This window comes from Aquarana catesbeiana, linkage group LG02, assembly GCF_042186555.1.
Source record: "Aquarana catesbeiana isolate 2022-GZ linkage group LG02, ASM4218655v1, whole genome shotgun sequence".
Classification (NCBI taxonomy): domain Eukaryota; kingdom Metazoa; phylum Chordata; class Amphibia; order Anura; family Ranidae; genus Aquarana; species Aquarana catesbeiana.
The window spans coordinates 50,083,498-50,103,569 of NC_133325.1; the positions used below are offsets into that span (position 1 = coordinate 50,083,498).

Sequence of the window (20,072 nt, forward strand, 5' to 3'; positions counted from 1 at the left end):
CGCCTCTCAAAGTAACCAAGGGGTCAAGAAGGCCCAAAGTTTTGAATTGAATGGGAGTATCGGTAATAGTCAAAATTACGTATAAAAAATTAAATATGAATGTATAACTGTATTCTTTCAGTTGCCGAGGTGTCCAGAAGAGTATAGCTATACATCCATGTTTGGAGAAAGCGAATTTAAAAGAAAAAAAGGTAACCTAAAGTGGTATGGAAAATTAAATTGCCCAGAGACAGATTTTAACCCATAAAGAGGGGCTCTGCTTTAGGCCGGGTTCACACATGCTGCGGCCACAGCTTATATAGGTATGAATAGATTCTGGACAGCCGCACCCAAATAATAGCCGAGTTTATTGAAGGATACACATCAAAATACAAAAGATCACAGCAGACAAAAACGAGCTGATGTTTCGCACTGGCGTCAGTGCTTACTCATAGCTATGAGTAAGCACTGACGCCAGTGCGAAACGTCAGCTCGTTTTTGTCTGCTGTGATCTTTTGTATTTTGATGTGTATCCTTCAATAAACCTCGGCTATTATTTGAGTGCGGCTGTCCAGAACCTATTCATACCTATTGCATCAGCATTAAGCCAGCACCTGTGACCTCCAACCGAGATCGATTCATTTTTTTGCCTATGAAGAGACCCTGGAGCAGTGTTCATCTCCTCCTGCCACAGCTTATAGCATGGGTTCTGGTGTGTCCCTGTTCACTGATTCAGGTGCAAATCGGGTCCAAACTTCAGCCTGAATTTGCACCTGATTTGGAGCCAAAGACACACAGGACCCTTTCCAAATGCAGACCGCGGCTGCCCTGGAGCTGTGTGAACCGGCTCCATTGAGAGCCGTTCACACTCCTGTCATTTGAAGTTGGATGCGGGGAAACCCACATCCAATTTGCATAAGTGTGAACCCAGCCTTAGGCTGGGTTCACACTAGGGGCGGCACGACTTGCAGGTCGCCTCACCGAGGCGACCTGCACACGACATCCACGGCGACTTGCAAAACCACTTCTGTATAGAAGTCTATGCAAGTCGCCCCAAAAGAAGTACAGGAACCTTTTTCTAAGTCGGAGGAACTTGCGTCGCTCCTATTAAAACGGTTCCATTGTACAGAATGGGAGGCGACTTGTCAGGCGACTAGGTCGCCTGACAAGTCGCCCCTGTGTGAACCGGCACTTAGTGTTAATGTCATATGATCACTAAAGAATAATAAAAAGTGAGAAATGCTTAACTTTTAAAGGAGAAAATGTTGATTAAGGCTTCCTACGTTAATATCACATGACCAAAATGCTTTTATGATCTCTGCCAAAAGGAAAAAGCAAATGTTCTGACTGGATAATGACTGGTAATCTTCTACTTCAGCAGAGGTTTTGTGACCAAATGCCTGGACTTTTAGGTGTGCAAGTAGCACTATATAGGATTTTTTTTTTTTTTAAATGGTTAAAGCTTTCTGACCTGCCACTACACTCACAAAGCCGCAGTATCCTCGCTGAATTTCACCACAAACGTTGTTCGATATGAAGACAATACAAAACAATTAAATATCTGTCCACACTGGTGACTTCTCATGTGGCTTGTGACACACACAGTCACAGCCAGTTTATTTTAATGACACCCATTCCAGTCTTTGCAACTTAAATTTGCAGCTGCTTTAAAAAGGTTCCTGCGCTATTTTGATGTGACTTAAGTGCCAGAGTGTGTAAAATCGCACTTGAAATTGTGCAACTTTTGAAGTTACACCAGTGTGAACAGGAACTTACTGTTTGATAACGATCCAAGAAATGTTCCACCTCCACAAACATTTATAAGAAGCAAAGATTTCAGTGCCTAGATGTATGTTATTTATATTTACATCTTTCTCTTTTGCAGTTAAGATATCAGCATTCACTTGGGACCCCGGACTTACGAATGACTCTTCCAAACCTCAAATCTTTCTTAGAGCATGGTTTATTGGTCAGATGGTGAGTATTGTTCCAAGGCTTGTCTCTTTACATAGTTACATAGTAGGTGAGGTTGAAAAAAGACACAAGTCCAACCTATGTGTGTGATTATATGTCAGTATTACATTGTATATCCCTGTATGTTGTGGTCGTTCAGGTGCTTATCTAATAGTTTTTTGAAACTATTGATACCCCCCGCTGAGACCACAGCCTGTGGAAGGGAATTCCACGTCCTTGCCGCTCTTACAGTAAAGAACCCTCTACGCAGTTTAAGGTTAAACCTCTTTTCGTCTAATTTTAACGAGTGGCCGCGTGTCTTGTTAAACTCCCTTCCGCGAAAAAGTTTTATCCCTGTTGTGGGGTCACCAGTACGGTATTTGTACATTGAAATCATATCCCCTCTAAAGCATCTCCTAGTGGCCACAGGGCGAAGCGACGTTGCATAACGCCGTTTCGCCCAGCCGTGCCATTCTGCCGGAGTACAGCTGCGGCGGCTGGTCGGCATGTGGTTAAATGTAACCATACTGCTACACTTAGAGGTGCCTATCTTCTCTTTTATACCCAGTTGTGATGTGATGCTACTTGTATATCAAGACATCGCTTGTATATGAAGTCAAAATGTATTAAAACATTTTGCTTGTCTTGCAAAACGCTCTCAAACCAAGTTACTCTTAAACCAAGGTTTTACTGTATAGCCATTATTCTCCCACCAGCCATTAATGTTATATAATGTTATATATACCCTCCTGTCCCTTCTGTATTGAACTGTACTGTAATTGTGCTGTCCCCCCTCTACATTGTAAAGTGCTGCGTAAACTGTTGGCGCTATATAAATCGTGTAATAATAATAATAATAATAATATAGGATGTGGAAGGAGCAGATACTTTGAAGAGTTAAAAAGCATGCAATGTGCTTGTATTTAATTCTTGGAATCCCTATGGTTTTCCTAAGAATATGTATATTGCTACATCTTCAGATTTCTGTAGCAGAGTGCGTGTGTAGTGGGATTCAGCACGCATCCCCAGACACATTGTTTTGTGATGGTGTAAACATTTTCTATTATCGTGACATAATTCTAATAATGGAACTGGTCATTGAAAGCTTTGCTGATGACTAAGGCCAAGCAGACTCTACAGACATCCATGTGGGACAAGTCCATAAGCCATCTTTTTGTCAACACTGAGGCGTGTTGTCAGGCTTGACTACACTGTCACTCTTCAGCAAGCACTTAATAGTCTGTTGTGTTTTATTTTTTGTTTTTAATGTTAAAGGCTGCCAAACTAAAGGTGAGAAGTGACTGTCATTCTCATTGCAGAATTGACATGATTCGGCATGGAAGGCAACACTTAAGAGTTTTCTGATGGCTGCAGCCCAACTTAAACATGGCCATTAATAGTTTGTGCTGTGATGATGTCATGGCTTTGCCAAAAAAGGAAAGATTGAGATAATGTAAAACGAAGCAGAGGTTTTGGCAGGAATGTGCTCTCATGCCACATTGTTTAGTTGTGGGTTTGGCTATCCTCCAGACAATCAAGATTGACTGTACTTGACCAGCTGCAATGTAGTCCACTGCGTAGAATGTTTGTTGAAAGCTAGATGCTTAGTTGGGGCAGCTCATCTGCACCCAGTTTTCCCTGGCTTTCAAGTCACAGATCCAGAACAAGCATGCAGCAATTGAAGTCTGGACTCGTGATCTGTGAAAATGACCATACACACGGCTATTTTTAGTCTAATTTCTATTTTCCATTCACTGAAATGCAATTCAATGTAATCATCAGAAGCTAAGCAGTCTACTACCCTTGAGTTTGATTGACTATCAGAATTCAGTCCGTTGTGAAGTTGAAATTGGGCAATACATGAACAGCTTTGTTGTAGTTTATTGAGCAATTAAATCCAAAAAGAGGTGGGGGGTAGGCAACTGCACTTTTCTGCTCGGTCTAAGCAATTTCAATATGATCTCCTTGCAGTTGATGCAAATCACCATTATATCTCATTGATTGCTTGTCAATCTCAAATCAGCAAACTGAAAAATATTGTGTGTATGTATATACAGTGGGTAAAATAAGTATTGTAACGTAATTTCTGAACTAATTTGGTTTCTTTGTATGGATTGCATGGGTTGTTACCGACATGTAGGGATGAGCCAAACACCCCCCCCCCCCCCTCCCTTGTTTAGAACAGTCCCTGCACAAAATGACATTTCTAAAGGAAAATGTCATTTAAGACTACTAGCGGTTATAATGAATTGTCGGGGCACTTGACACTTTTTTTTTTTTTTTTGGGAAATGGTACGGGTACAATGTACCTGTTACCATTTCAAACGGGGGGCTTCCAGATTCCGATAAGCCCCTCGCCCACAGAAACCCACAACCACCGGGCAAGGGTTGTGGGGATGAGGCCCTTGCCCCCATCAACATGGGGACAAGGTGCTTTTGGGGGGTTGAGGGCATGTGGCCTGGTACGATTCAGGGGGGGGGTGCTCTCTCATCCCGCCCTCTTTTCCTGCGGCCTGCCAGGTTGCATGCTCTGATAAGGGTCTGGTATGGATTTTTGGGGGGACCCCATGCCATTTTTTTTTTAATATTGGAGGGGGTACCCCTTAAAATTCATGCCAGACCTGAATGGTTTGGTATGGATTTTGAGGGGGAGCCCTATGCCCTTTTTTTTAAAAAAAATTGACGCAGGGTTCCCCTTAATATCCATACCAGACCTGAAGGGCCTGGTATGGAATTTGGGGGGACCCCCACCCAATTTTTTTTTTTTTTTTTTTTAATTTTGGTACAGGGTTCCCCTTAATATTCATACCCAACCCAAGGGCCTGGTAATAGACTGGGGGGCATCCCATGCCATTTTTTTCAATTACTTTTATCTGTATTGCCAGGACCCAACAATTCATTATAGCTGCTAGTAGCTTTAAATGACTTTTTTCCTTTAGAAATGTCATTTTGTGCAGGGACTGTTCTAAACACGGGAAAAATGCGCTACTTTACAGGCATACTATAGAAACCCCCCAGGTACGATATTTAAAGGAACATTTCACTTTTATTATTTCACTGTAAGCATTATTAAAATCACTGCTCCCGAAATAATGGCTGTTTTTTAGAACTTTTTTTTGCATTGATACATGTCCCCTGGGGCAGGACCCAGGTCCCCAAATACTTTTTATGACAATACCATGCATATAAGCCTTTAAAATGAGCACTTTTGATTTCTCCCATAGACTTTTAAAGGGTGTTCTGCGGCTTTCAAATTTGCTGCGAACACCCCAAATTGCTATTTGCCGCGAACACCTGATGTTCGAGTCGAACTTAGGTTCGACTCGAAAATCGGGCTCATCCCTACCGACATGTGGTGTAAATTTCAAGTCAATAGCAGCTTTAAAAATATATTTACCTAGAAAAATGGTTGACATGTTGAAAATATATATCTCTATATCTCTATATCTCTATCACTATCACACGTCTGTGGGTGTGCACAAACTGAACACGGAAACTCCAAAGTGCAACAAAAAAGTGCACACACACAAAGGTGCACTGGGTATATCAAATTGTAATATTCCTGAAGACACTGGGTCTGTTTCCTGATTGATGGGGTGCAAGGCTCCAGAGAGGGGCAGAGCACTCTAGCCACCTAGTTAGTCATATGGATCCCTCTCCCCATGGTCCTCCAAAGCCAACCTTTAAGTACTGGGTTGAGTGCTCTCCAGAAAAAAGTCCCCCAAGGCGGGAAGATGGAACATCAGGGTACACTCGAAAACCTATACCCTTTGTGCAGTGGACTGAAAGGCAACACATAAAGTGAATGTTCGCAAAACAGTGGAGAGAAAATAATTCAAGTTGAAGACCGCCAATGCTCTTTTGGCCCTACTTCTCCTGTGGTACACATTAGTGCATTAGTGGTCTTTGTTCACTCAGTTCTTGGTCTTAGAGATCGCGGGTGGCTGATAAGATGATCAGATAGTTGAGTATGAATGTTTGTTTTATTTTTTTCCATTCCCCCAATTCTCTTAAGTGCCAATGTGCAAGGAAATGGCTAGGCCTTACAGCCTAGTATAAACATTTGCCCGAGTCTCTACCACATAGCTTTAGCCCAAGAGGTGTTATACAGAAAAAAATGCAAGTGTTGTTACAGATTGCGACGTTTGGTCAGCTATAACCACAAATTCAGCTGAAAACTGTGATAAGCAGCATTGTTGTGAGCTTTGTGAAGGAGGCATGTTGGACCACTGGGAGATTCATGCTGCACTGTGTTGACCAGTGTTTTGGATCTCTAGCATGTTGCCAGCACAGGTAACCATGCATGATAGTTATTTAAAAAAAAAAAAAAAATATCACTGACCCATTCTTTACTGTTTATGTAGCCTGACTGCATTATGGTATTTTTTAAGATATACTCAAGCACATCAATAACATTCCTTGTGTGTGTGTTGTATCCCTTTTTTATTTGTCCTTTCTTCTCTTTCAGTGATCGTCATCATATTTCAACTGCAATTCCCGTACCAAAGAGGCAGGTCAGCTCCACCTTTGGAAACCAAGATGTTGACTTTTCAAGCCGAACCCCGACACCAGAAAAAGGACCGCGGAAACGAGCAAGCTCTGAGAATGAGAAATCTCAGTACCGAACCCCTCCTCCAAGTTACAAGGCGGCGGTGGCTGAGCCCATTGCGATTTTGGTTCCGGCAGAGAAAGGACATTTCGCCTCCTCCTCCCTGGATGTGAGCATTGATCTGTCGAAAGGAAGCAGTCACCAAGATTTCTGTGAAAGCCTCAACGGAGACAGTAGAGCAACAACTGAGAGCCACGATCACAGTCATGACGAGCAGTTCTCTGACTCTTCTTGCACCAACGGGACTTTGTTACAGAATGAAAGTATGGAGTTTGTGAGTGAAGGCCCCCCCTGTAACATCCATACATCACAGAGTGCCGATTTCCACTGTGCAGTGGAACAGGCTGAGGAGATTCTTGGTACTGAAGCGTCAGATTTCACCTCAGCAGATCAACTGGAGGAATTTGATAGCATTCCAGTAGACCATGCTGTGGCTGTAGAGTGCGATGAGCAAGTGTTGGGGGAGTTTGAAGAGTTCTCACGTAGAATTTACGCACTTAATGAAAGCATGTCTAGTTTCCGTAGACCGAGAAAAAGTTCTGACAAATAGCAAACCCAACTTTGGTGGCTCGTTCTACCAACAGAAGGTTGATATTTTGCACATCATATCAATTATATCGAAGACCGCGAACAACTTCTGCTCATAAGGAAGTTCTTCAGTTAATATCGATTTAGGGTTCATTGTTGCAGTTTCATTTCTTCATATGTGTTGTAATATGTGTAATTTTTTTTTTTTTTTTTTTTTTTTTTTATAGCATCATGTGAACCTGAGTTCAGTCTAAACATTCTCACCCCTTTCAATACATGTGCAGCAGGGGCCTGCATGGAATTTCACATACCTCCATTAAAGGATTTATCAAGACATTACTCAAATGTACCCTCCCAACCTCCTTCTTTCCTTCTAGATCATGTTTAGGATTATTTTTTTCTTTTACTTTGTTGTTGTAGCAAGAAACAGATTGTTTTACTTCCTGTGATGTCACCGAGCTTGTAAAATTCTCCGGCAATTTCTGGGAGCTCAGTTGCTGTTGACAAAGGAATGCCCCGATAACCTACATTTCCCAAGAACACTTTCTATACACAATGTGCAGGAGGAAGGCTCTTGCGTATTAAAGAAGGAGCATTGTTTTTCTAGGAAAGAAATACATCTCTGCCAGTAGAGTGGGACAGAGAGAAGTTGGGGATAGGAAGAGCTCTGTATTCCAGCAGGAAGACCTGACAACTCTGCTTAGGGTGTCAGAACAAAATAGGCAAAGAAAGAAAACACAGTGGAAAAGTGCATGTATCAGAGTTGTACTGATTTTTTTTTTTTCTTTTTTTTTTCCCTGACATACAATTTAAATCTCCTTTTTAGATTGACAAAAGCCAGGGTGCTCCCATTGCAAGTTTAAACTAGCCCCAGTGGTCAAGGGATCACTCACACATCACTACTACATAAGTACGATGGTAGGTCTTTCTGAGCATTTGGGAGGCTCAGATTGGTACTCATGAACTTATGGGGGCTGATTCACCAGGGAACAATAGCTTGTTAGCTTTGCAATGGAATTTCCCTTAGCTCAGTGAATATGGTAAAAATTCACTTTGCAAGGTATACCCAACTATGTGCAAGAAAAATAGAAGAAAACTATTTTTGCTTGCACATGATTGGATGGAGGCTGATTTATCAAAGGAAATTTGGCCTGTTCACTTTGCAAGGGAATTTTCTCTTAGCTCAGTGAATATGGTGAAAATGAACCTTTGCAAGGTATACCCAATTCTTTGCAAGGAAAGTAAAACGAAACTGTATTTTTGCTGGCACATGTATCAAGAAGGTCAGCAGAGTTTCAACTTCATTCACCTTGCAAAGTAAATAGCCTATTTGCCAGGCCAGTTGAAGTTTGGTTAACAATACCCATGTTTTGAACTTCTTGTATGGTTTAAAGTATGTGACTATCCATGCATCACCACCAGGTGTCTACTGTACAAGTATGGTGACAGATTATAATGTTTTTATGTGAATACAGGTTAATTATAAAATGATCCCTCACACCTGCTCTAATTACAAGGTGCTGTAATTCCAATTTCACCTGCTACACTACTCCTCATACCAGGACCTTGGATGCATTGGTTCGCTTTAATGGTCATTATACAACCTGGAGTAATTGTCGGTTGTTACCTGTATAAAAACAAAAAAAAACAGATTCACTTCACTTTCCAGCTGTCATTTTTGCACTTACATCAGGTAGCAATTTTGGAGAAAGCAGTTCCAAGGTTAGCAGACAGCTCACCATAACTTTAACCTCAGATATCATTGATGGGAATTAACCTCACAGATTGGAGCTGTGCTGGACTGAGGTAGGCCAAGCAGCTGAGTTATTCTTCACCCTGCTTTTTCTGATAATGCAAACAACCGGTTGGCTAGGCAGCCAGACCAAATTTTACTGGTTGTTTCTCATTTTATGAGAAATAGACATTTGACAAATACCAACAGCTGAAAGGTGCATTTTGTACATGAAAGATGTATAGAAATCTTTTCCTTTCCACTAACGCCAGATAGCCCTAACTTTGTTAAATCTCACAGCTAGTGCATATTTATGAATAAGCGATGGGGCGGATGAATGACACCTGAAGCAAAGACAAAACATGTTTTTTATTGCAGTTACGATTAGATGGTTCAGTGGTTTCCATTTTTTGTTCTCTTGATTAAAATGAGCAAAACCTGCTTTAGTTACTGTGAGCAAAACTTCCTGTTTTGGTAACTCATCCCCATTTCAAGTTGGCTGTTGACGTAAGGTCTCGTCCGTAAAACCAGGAGACAAACTTCTCCTTGGAAAGAAAGATCAGTTGAGCTAAGTGGAAAAACGTGAGCAATAGCTGTTGGTCCCCCTTAACTTTAATCTAGCTCTGTGAGGTTTCTCTTTCCTGTGCCCCTTCTAGCCTCCATATCATAAGGATGCAATGCTCAGAGGACCACCCCAAGGAATCCATATGGGCTCAGGTCATGCCTGTACCTCCGGAGAATCAACATTTGGGCAGAAAATTAGTAGAAATCAACTTGGGTCATCGGTCCATATGCAATCAATCACATGCCTGACCATGTCCACATTACTAAAGTGAAAAGACCAAACTTTTTTTGTTGTTGCACGTTTTGGATGAAGTAGGGAAGGATTAGGAAAAAACTTGGGTTTTTACTGGATTTTGGGTCCCTGATGGGTAGATTCAACCTCTGTATTTGTGCTGAGGGCATGTACAGTTGTCACCCGGAACAAAAGAAGAGGATAAATCTTCCAATACGGACACCTGTTCTGGTGATAACCAGGAGGGGAATTCCCCCCTCCTTGTTGAGATTTCCTTTCACTTCAAGTTGCATCTCTAAGACAGGATGTTTAGGGAAATCTTCCCAACAGGACACAGACAACAACAAATAAACTAGGTTTTTAACCATTTTTTTTTTTTTACTTCATACAAAACCTAAGAAAACTGTTTTGGCTTACATGTTCACTTTAATATATTTAAATTGTAATTCTATTTTTTTCTATGGAGACAAATGTGATAAGATGCGTAAGATAATAAACGTTGCAAACAGTACTCATTACTTTTGTTAAATGTCAAAGAATGGATGTATGTGCAGGCTTGATCCAACTGCTTGAAGAGGTATTTGGTCCCCGCTTAAAGTGATATTAAATCCAAAAAGGAATTTGGCTTTAAATGGTCAAGTCCATCTAAATCTGCTGGTATACCTGTTGGACAAAATTATGGAAACAAATATGGTAAAAGAACAAAATGGTTACCTAATACAGTGTTGGATCACCTTTGACATCCAAGGCAGCCTGAATTCTCCAGGGAATTGACAAATATAAGTCTTGGATGGTGGATAATGAAATCTGATACCATTCTTCATTCCAAAAACCTGAGTCACAATCCTGCGCAATGTCCTTTTTGTCTCTTTCGGTCAGTTGACCATGTCGACCACGCTAATCCTTATCAGTTGACGTTTTCCAAGGAAAATGTATATGCCTTCATAACCTTTGATGCTGTACCTTGCGATACCACAAATTGGCAACTTCAGTCACAGAGGCGCCAGCTAAGTGGGCACCAACAATATTCCCTCTTTGAAACTCGGTAAGCTCAAACATGACTCTGTATTACTAGCAGCGCACGCAGTGAATGACAAAAGTGAGGCTTCCCTCCTGTTAGGTGTCTCATCACACAGCAGAAGCAAAATAATGTTTACATCACTTCTGCTTTCAACATGAAACATGCCGTCATTTTCACACGTGCCACAATCATGTAGTCTTTCCATATTTTTGTCCAACCCCTGTATCTAATACTACTCACTCCCCCAGACTGACAATGCTGTTGTCCAAGGCTGTCTGTTTCTCCTCCATCCAGAGTGGAGACACCATGGGTCAGGAAGTGTTACTGCCTGGATCACCAGATGAAAATAAAGGAAAAAAAAATGTTAAGCTTATTCTGCCACCATGTTTAACCACTTTCGTACGGCGCGCATTCCAGCACTCCTTTTCTACATGTAATCATTTTTTTTGCTAGAAAACTACTCAGAACCCCCAAACATTTTTATGTATATTTTTTAGCAGACACCCTAGGGAATAAAATGGCAGTCATTGCAACATTGCATATGGGACTATACACTTTCATGATTGTTCATAATACTTTATAGCGCGGTTTCTGTTTTTATTTTAACTTTTTATGTCACATGGTATTTGCGCAGTCATTTTTCAAACACGATTTTTTGGGGAAAAAAAAAATTTCATGAATAAAAAAAAAAACAAAACAGCTCAATTGATTTGTATCATGTGACAGATGTTACGCCGAGTAAATAGATGCCTCCCATGTCACGCTTTATAATTGCACACACTCGTGGTATGGCGCCAAACTTCAGGACTTAAAAATCTCCATAGGCGTCACTTTAAAATTTTTGACAAGTTACATGTTTAGCGTTACGGGGGGAGGTCTTGGGCTAGAATTATTGCTCTCGCTCTAACGTTCGTGGTGATACCGCCATATGTGTGGTTTGAACATCCTTTACATATGCCGGCGCGACTTGCGTATGCGTTTTCTTCATGCGGGGACGAGGGCGCTTTAAATTTTTTTTTTTGTTTTGTTTAAATTTTTTTATTTTTACGCTTTCCCTTAAAAAAAAATTTTTTTTCACTTTTATTCCTATTACAAGGAATGTAAACATCCTTGTAGTGCGTGATCGGTCCTCTGTGTGGAGAGATGTGGGGTCTATAAGACCCCACTTCTCTCCTTCAGGCTGGAAAGCATCAGATCAAAAAAAAAAACTATCTGATGCTTTCTATCTGGGATCTCGGCTTTGTTTGTTTACTTCCGGCGGCCAGGACGCAACGTCCTAACATCGCGCCCGGGCCTCCAAGTCATAGAGATTGCCGGGGACCATCTGTCCCTCAGTTTTCTCTGACTTCCTTCCGGTGGATTCCTTCTCCGTGTCCCCGATCGCACGGGAGAGCCCGGAGACTGATGGGAGGGGGGAGGTCCTCTCCCGTCGCCGGTAAGAACGATCAAGTGGCTGAACTGCCGCTATGATCGTTCTTATGGTGTAGGAGATCGCCGGCTGAAAAAAATTTATATCTGGCTGATGCCTGCAGCTGCAGGCATCATTCAGATATCACCACTGAAAGCCCAGGACGTCATGTGATGGCCTGCAGTATGGAAGTGGTTAAGGATTATGTAAAGTTTTTTTGTTTTTTTGCGTTTAATACTGCTTTAAAGTGCCAGGTTGGCCAGGTGATTATGTTTATGGTGAGATCCTGGGAGCAGGAATGAGCCTGAAAAATTTCCAGCATCAGATTTTATTGGAGGAAGGTTTTCAAACCAGCCCAGCCGCCATTTCCTCAGCAGTGTCTGCAGGTGCTCTGTTGTCCTCAGATCTTTCTGTAAGCACATTTTTTTTTTTTTTTTTTTTTTTTTTTTCTTTACGTTTAACATTGTAATATATTTTTTGGCCACTGAAAACCTTGAATTTGCTGGACGATCCTATCAGCCTGTAACAGTCTCTTGTGAGCTACAAACAGAATGTTTGCATTGTGAAGAGGAATGCAAGAATTTTATTTGGTACGTATAATGAATAATTGCTTACTTTTTTGGCAGGTATCAAAGATCTCATGAGGGACAAAAGAAGCCACCTGATTTTTTTTTTTTTCCAGCCTGTGTCAAATTTTAAAGTGGAATTTTATGCTAGGAAATAAAAATGGGTGAGCAGGCAGGATTTTTAATGCAAAAGAGACCTGCTTTGTCTTTTTCTGCATTCAAGCTACCTGCCTGTCTCTGCGCCCCTGTACAATGAGATGTACACACACAGCTCACTGTACAAATTCGACAATGCCGAAGCTGACAGAACTCATGCGAATGCCCGGGAGTGAGGTCATCTCAGCCTGGCCAATGACAGCAGCCGCCTATCAAGACCCAGAAGCCGGCGCGAGGGGGGGGGGGGGTTTCCAGGATGTAGCATTGCTGGATTCAAGGCGAGTAGAGTTCCACTTAAAAGGATAAGTTCACCTTTTGGAACATGTAACCTGTTCCAGCAGCTGCGGCCTCTCCCCTCCCCAGTGAGAGCAGGCAAGCATCCTCTTCAGGCGCTGCTGTCCTCACTGTTCTAAAATAACGTGGCTGTGCGGGGCTCCACCTGACCACGTCACAGTCCTCTCAACGGGAAACTACAAGTTGCGACAGCCTTTGTGGCTTGTAGTTTCAATGAACTTCCATGGCGCTGTTGAGCGCTCTGGTAATTCATTGTCTTTTCCTGTCAATGTTCATCTGCCTGCCCGTACTAGGTACAAGCAGACAAATAAACAGAGGCCTGCAGGAGTCATGCATGGCCCTCACGATCTGCTTTTCACTGGTGCGATGCTTTCCAGGCTCCATGTAAAAAAAAAAATCAATATTTTTACCTTCTACTTTTCAAAGATCTTCTGCTAGGTCTTATCAGGAGAGCTTGTTCTGTCACCATAAATCAATCTTATTCAGCCAGACAGGATCTGATTGGATGCAGCACAATGCAGGCCTAAATATTTAAAAATCAGGTATTCTGTTCTTGCAAACATTCCATTGTCTTCTGCGGATAATTTTTACAGCATTTGGGTGTTTTTCTTGGGGTGCAATCGTCACTTGATGACCATGTTAAGATTACGTTCTTCCAGACATACCAACACTTTTACGATGAAGGGCTTTGCCAGGAAGAGCAGCAGTGGATGCAGCATGAATGCTGCACATTGTGTTTCATTTCGGTGTGCTGTTAAGAAAAAGAAAACACTTTGCTCAACTTTTATATGTTTATCTCAATACTCTTTCTCTGGCCAGTAATTAGTCACCAGATGTAAAACCTGTGAGGCCTTCTAGAACAAAATGCTGCTCAACTTCCCTGCAATCCCAAATTTGCCAAAAGGGTCAGCTTAGTTTTAGTTGAAAGTTTCTGGATGCTTAAAGTATATGTAAATCCTCATAATGAATTTCTCCTAATTTCTGCCTTTTCATCTGTGAAATATTATTAAAACCAGTTTTTTTTATATCTGATAAGTGCAAAAATGCCAGTTCATCCTGTCAGAAATCCAGTGCTGTCCTGTGTACTTTGCAATCTTCTCACTCAATGTTATCAGAAAGTGTTAGGACTACAGAATCCCCTTTCCTTCCTTTTGTAGAGTAGAGGGGACTGTTCTGTTGTCCTGTCTTAGGGGCCACAACAGTGTTTCATAAAGTATAGGAAGTTATTATTGTCTCCCTAGGACAGAAAGGGGTTGAATAACTAAAACCGGAGAGTGCTTTATCTGGTGCAGCCCTGCATAGAAATCAATTGGGTTCCAGGTGTTTTGTCAAAGCTTAAATGAACAAGCCAAAGCAAAGTGGGGTAAACACTAAGAAAATTGGGCAAACTATCGATTTTCCTCGTTTCACAGCAAATCAGAACCGATAAACGAAAATTCTCGTACGACAGAGGCTTTTTTTTTTTTTGTTGTTTATGGTTTCTGATCATGCGCAGCCTTTCTTTTCTGATTTTTCTTGTACGAAAACGATACACATTAGATTAAAATTGTTTGTTCGTTCTGTTCCCGTACAAGAAAAATTTGGAGTTTGCCCCTTTTTGGGAATTTTTGTGCGGAAATTTGGAATCGGTAGTCGAAAGTTGTGTACACACTATACGAAAATGTTCACCTAATTTTCTTATAGTGTGTATGAGCCTTAAAGTGGAGTTCCAATAAAAAAACAAAAAAATAAGTCAGCAGCTACATATACTGCAGCTTCTGACTTTTAATAGTCTGACACTTACTTGTCCAGCGATGTGGGGGAACGAAGGCCCGCTCGTCTCCCCCTCCTCTCTGCGACACCGGCATTGTCACTGTGGGCTCCCGGCTGTGGTTTCACAGCCAGGCAAGCACTGCGCATGCGCGAGCCACGCTGTGACTGGCCGGGCAATCATCTGGAACCTGTGACGTGTCCAAGATGATTGCCGAGAGGGAGGGGGGAGAGGTGATCTTCCTTCCGGTGCCGCGGTGCCCCCAGGAGGAAGTGGCAGCTGGAACCCTCTAAAAAGAGCTGAAATTCCATTTTTGGGTGGAACTCCGCTTTAAGAAACTGATTGGCTACTACGTACAGCTGCACCAGATTTTGTGGTCTCCAGTTTTCGTAAGTTTGTGTGTTACTGGCAGGACCATCACATCAAATAGTGGAAAATAAAGATAACGAATGCAGCCACCACATCGAAGGTCTGCCATATATTATAGTTTTGGGTTTAGATACACCTTAATTCAATGATTACTTTTTTTTTTTTTTTTAACTTTTATAATCTGTTGTTTTCAAAATCTGTTCCTCAATACTAAGGTCTATAGACTACAATCTGCATGGTTGCAGATATTTCTGTCTCATATTTAGCATGTAGCTAGCAATCCATATGCCATGTAGTACCAGAATGAAAAAATTTGTTTTGTTTTTTTTTTCCATTAAAATGTACCATTTTTTTAATGAACTTTCTAATTTCAGGAAGAGTGAGATTCCTCAATCTGAAGGTCATTATTTGAAATTATGTACTTTGAATTACCTGTTTTTTTGTTTTCATTTCAGCATTTTGATGCACGGTATTAGTATGTATATGGCAAAATTTATTTATGTGGAAGGACAGTATACTCTGTAAGTAGGGTTTATTTTCCTATGAATATACAGTAAAGATTATGTATACAGACTTCCAGTTCCCTATATGTTTACAGGACTTTGTACAGTTTGTTTTGGTTAAAATAAAAAATTGCAATTCCAGCTGTAAATTCTGGTGTATATGAAATAACAAAGGTAAAATACATGCTTGTATTTATGAGAATTTCACTTTTCAAATACTATTATTTTTTTTTTTTTTTTTTTTTATATGAATGCCTTGGTTGGAATGTAGAAATTAGTCAATTTGCCAAAAAGAATAGATTTCCAGCAGTCTTTTTTTTTTTTTTTTTGATTGTGAAAGGTTAAAGTGAACATAATATCAAAAGTTTTGAGGTTTTTATCTGAAACCTCTAGAAATATTAACCAGTTGCCAGCCGTCCTATAGCACAGTGGTCATCAACCCTGTCCTCAGGGCCCACTAACAGGCCAGGTTTGCAAGATAACTGAAATACATCACAGGTGATATCATTTGCTGCTCAGTGATTGCAGTATTCTAGTCTGCATCTCCCCAAGGTAATACATAAAACCTGGCCTGTTAGTGGGCCCTGAGGACAAGGTTGATGACCACTGCTATAGCACATTTACTGCTCCAGGGTGGCCGTGCTGTGCAGGATCGTGTGTGTGTGTATATATGTGATCCTGCTTTCCCGGGTATCGGGGCACGCGTGTGCGCCGAGCCAGAGGCTCGCTCCTGCTGTGATTCTACACAGCGGGTCCCGCAGACGCGATGTCTGCCAACACCCGCTGATCGTTCTGTACACAGGCAGAACGACGCAAAAAGTTACTATAGCTACAACTCATGATGTGTTGGTTTAATGGCCAGCAGGAAGAATGCTCCTTATACTTGTGGTCTTTAGGAGAATTGTCCTCTTACAGATGCCTAAAAAGGTCAATGGTGTCAGTGGGAACTTATTTGAGAGGTAGGATTCGCTAATTGCTCAAGCAACCCCTAGCAACCTCTGGAGGAGTCCTGGTTGACCAATCCTACTTCTGAGATTTGGTGATGTTATTGCTTTGCTGCTCACTGTTCTGCTTGCTGGAGAGGAAGCAGTACCGAATGACCTTGCAAGGATCTCCTTGCTTCTGTTTCATGCAGTCTATAGACCTCTCATGCTTTTTCTTGATTGGCGCACCAGTCATCATGTTAAAGCTGAAATCTGGGCTAAGCCAATACAAGAGCCTCATGTATTACTTGATTCTTGGTGACCTTTGTGTATTTCTCCCAGATCTGTGTAGTAATCTAGCATAAAACAACTCCTGTATTTTGCCTCTGCGCAGGAACTTCCCATAATGCAGACTGGTCATTGCTACACACTGTGCTTATGCAGGGTAACTGGTCTTGGGTCCTGGCCATAGCGCTACATGCTGCATAGGCTGTGTAGCCCAGTGATTATGTCGCCCCTCATTTCACAAGGTATTTCGTTTTGAAAAGGGATTTGGTGCAAAGTAGATTTATAATTTTTTGTGGCTTTTAAGTATACCTAAATTACCTTTTTGGCATTACAAAATATTGATAATATCAAATACTATTGGTAATATGAATTAAAGTGGGTCTAAAGGCAAAAGTTTTTTTTTTATCTTAATGCATTAAGATAAAAAAACAAAACGCCTGTGTGCAGCAGCCCCCTAATACTTACCTGAGCCCCATCTCGATCCAGCGATGTTGCACATTAGACTCTGCTGTCCGGGACTCTCCCTCCTGATTGGCTGAGACAACACAGCGGGTGACATTGGCTCCTGCTGCTGTCAATTAAAGTCAGTGAGCCAATGATAAATCGTGGCAAACTGCAATATGCAAAGCTTGTCGCCCAAAAAAAGCCTGTTCCTTTTTAAGTGATGAACGTCACCCATTGCGGTTTGCCATGCAACAGTGGCGGCAAAAGCACACTAAATGTAGATGCCATTGAAAGTGAATGGCACCCGAACACGCTTGGTGGGTGTGCGATTTGGGATCGCAGGCAGAATCGCAGCGATAGAATGGGGCCTTAGGGATACGGGGTAGAATTCTGAGATTCTGGAATATGCTGCTGCCTAGTGGTTGGACACAAGAAAAACCCTACCGCCCACATTCTGCTCCAGTTTTTGCTAGTGCCCTAAGATAATTTATATCTTCTTTCCTTAGAGAGAAGCAAACACCATTCTTTACTTTTTGGACATTTTGGTAAGATTCCTTTTTTTTTTTTTCCCTTCAAGTTTCTTCAGTTGCTCCACAGCTAGAAGAGTTCACAATCAACTGATCCTAGGCATGGCCACAAAGACTATACCCATACCCTACTGTGGGGAAGACCTGGGGCTGGCTTGTAATGTGATCTGCACTGGGCTTGCTGTGGCACTCTCCAAATACTTTGTGTACTGCATTAATTAGCACAAAGCCCATTATAGGTCCAAAGCTGTGATAGAGCCAGCTGGTGGAATCCTGTCCCTGAAGACTCCCTCGAGTCTACAATGTTTATACTGCCCTGTCTGGGATTCTGTCAGCCATTCAGACCATTACTTTGTGAGTAACAGAGCTTGTCCCTACTAAAAGAGGAGCCAGGCACTCGCCTTGCGATTCATGTTGCAATTTGTACATGTCTTCCAGATACTTTTATCTAGTTCTAGACGGTCAACGCTTTTTGCTTAGCGCTTGCAGCTGCAGAAGCTACAAGCTAAGCGAAACATGTTGACCATCTAGAACTGGACAAGAGTATCTGGAAGACACGTACAAGTGACAGACTATTGGACACTCATGGTTACTCTTGTCCTGCGATTCTTTGAGGGTTTATTCTATAGGGTGTCCCCCTTGTTTTGGCCCGTTGTGAAGCCCTTTTTACTAGTTAGTAACATTTGTGAAATAAAATATTCTTTTTATATACTGTATATGTATATATCTCATGTTGTGCCTTCAAAATCCACCTTTATCCATACAAGTTCTTGTGAGGGATATATTTTTCTGTTAGTATTATTGGATACATCACGCCTTTAAAAGCTAATTTGGTGTATAATATATGGCCAGCCTAAGTGAAAGCCTTTGTACATGGTGCTGCTCACATTGCTCCCCTGTATGTCCCCCAGTGACACCATGGAGTCTCTGGTTCTGTTGGTCCTCCAGAAACCACACTTTGAACCTGTTAGGGATATTACTCTAAATCGCAACCTTGCCATCCCCTCTGATTTGGCGACCTTAACCTGTAAAGAACCCTTTTTTGTGCTACACAGGAAAAGTTATCTTTTCCTGTGCCTCAAGGCAGTTTCTTCTTTTCATCTTCACCAGGACTTTGTTCCTTGTGCTGCTTTGAGACATCTCAAAGAAAATGTCCCTAAGTTTTTTTTTTTTTTTTTTTTTTTTTTTGTTTTTTTTGTTTTTTTTTTTTCCTCCTTAGCAACATCCTCTTTTAGAAAGACTGTGGGGTTGATTTACTAAAGGCAAATAGACTGTGCAGTTTCTCCAGAGCTTAGTAAATGAGCAGAAGCTCTGCCGACTTCCAACATCCAATCATGTGCAAGTAAAAATGCAGTTTTTTTATGTTCCTTGCATGTGATTGGGTACTTTTTTTTTTTTTTAAAGTGAAACTTTACCTCATTTACTAAGCTCTGGAGGAACTGTTTCTTTTTGCCTTTAGTAAATCAACCCCTGTGACTCTTATTAAAAAAAAAAAAAAAATTTCTAAGGATCCTGCTTCTCATTCTACCATCTTTAAAGTGGTTGTAAACCCTTGCAGACCACTTTTTGCTACAGGTAAGCCTATATTAAGGCTTACCTGTAGCTACCCAGGATATCTCCTAAACCTGCACGGTTTTGGAGATCTCCTCTGTATTTGCGCACTGAAGCAATGGCACGTACATGCTGTTGCTTCAGTTAGACTGTGCCGTTACCAGTGGCTCCCGCATGCGCGGGAGTGACATCATCGCAGCTCTGGCCAATCACAGCGCCAGAGCCGCGATACCCGGAAGTAGCCCCCGGGAGTGATGTCGCTGGCTGGTGCTGTGTACAGGCACCGGGCTTCGATCTCAGGTGAGTATTACATAATGAGCTAGTATGCTATGCATACTAGCTCATTATGCCTTTGTCTTGCAGCTGTTTTGTTTTTTTCACATTGGGTTCAGTGGCGTCTCCAGCTTTCATATTTAGGGGGGGACAGGGACAAAAGTAGGGGGACAACTATGAAATGCAATTATATAATAAATGAGTAAATATAATATATATATCCTGGGGCCCTTTACTACAATCCCACAATGGGCCCTTTCACATGTTTTGCAGTGAGCTCCCTTCCTACTGTATTGGGGCCCCCCAGGGTGGCAGAAAATAAGAGATATATGTCACCAGCATACCAAGAAAATATAAGGGTCAAAAGCAGTGGGAGAACTATCAGGGTTGCAAAGGTTGTCT

General features: G+C 41.6%; 1 protein-coding gene across 1 annotated transcript; it reads left to right on the forward strand.

Annotated features, from left to right (window-relative positions):
• The first annotated feature begins 1,841 nt into the window (after window positions 1–1,841).
• LOC141126856 (UV radiation resistance-associated gene protein-like) lies at window positions 1,842–15,813 on the forward strand. The gene is made up of 2 exons (XM_073612867.1): window positions 1,842–1,956; window positions 6,401–15,813. Exons 1-2 carry the CDS (start codon window positions 1,904–1,906, stop codon window positions 7,089–7,091), a joined length of 744 nt encoding a protein of 247 aa, XP_073468968.1. The 5' UTR covers window positions 1,842–1,903; the 3' UTR covers window positions 7,092–15,813.
• Window positions 15,814–20,072: the final 4,259 nt, after the last annotated feature.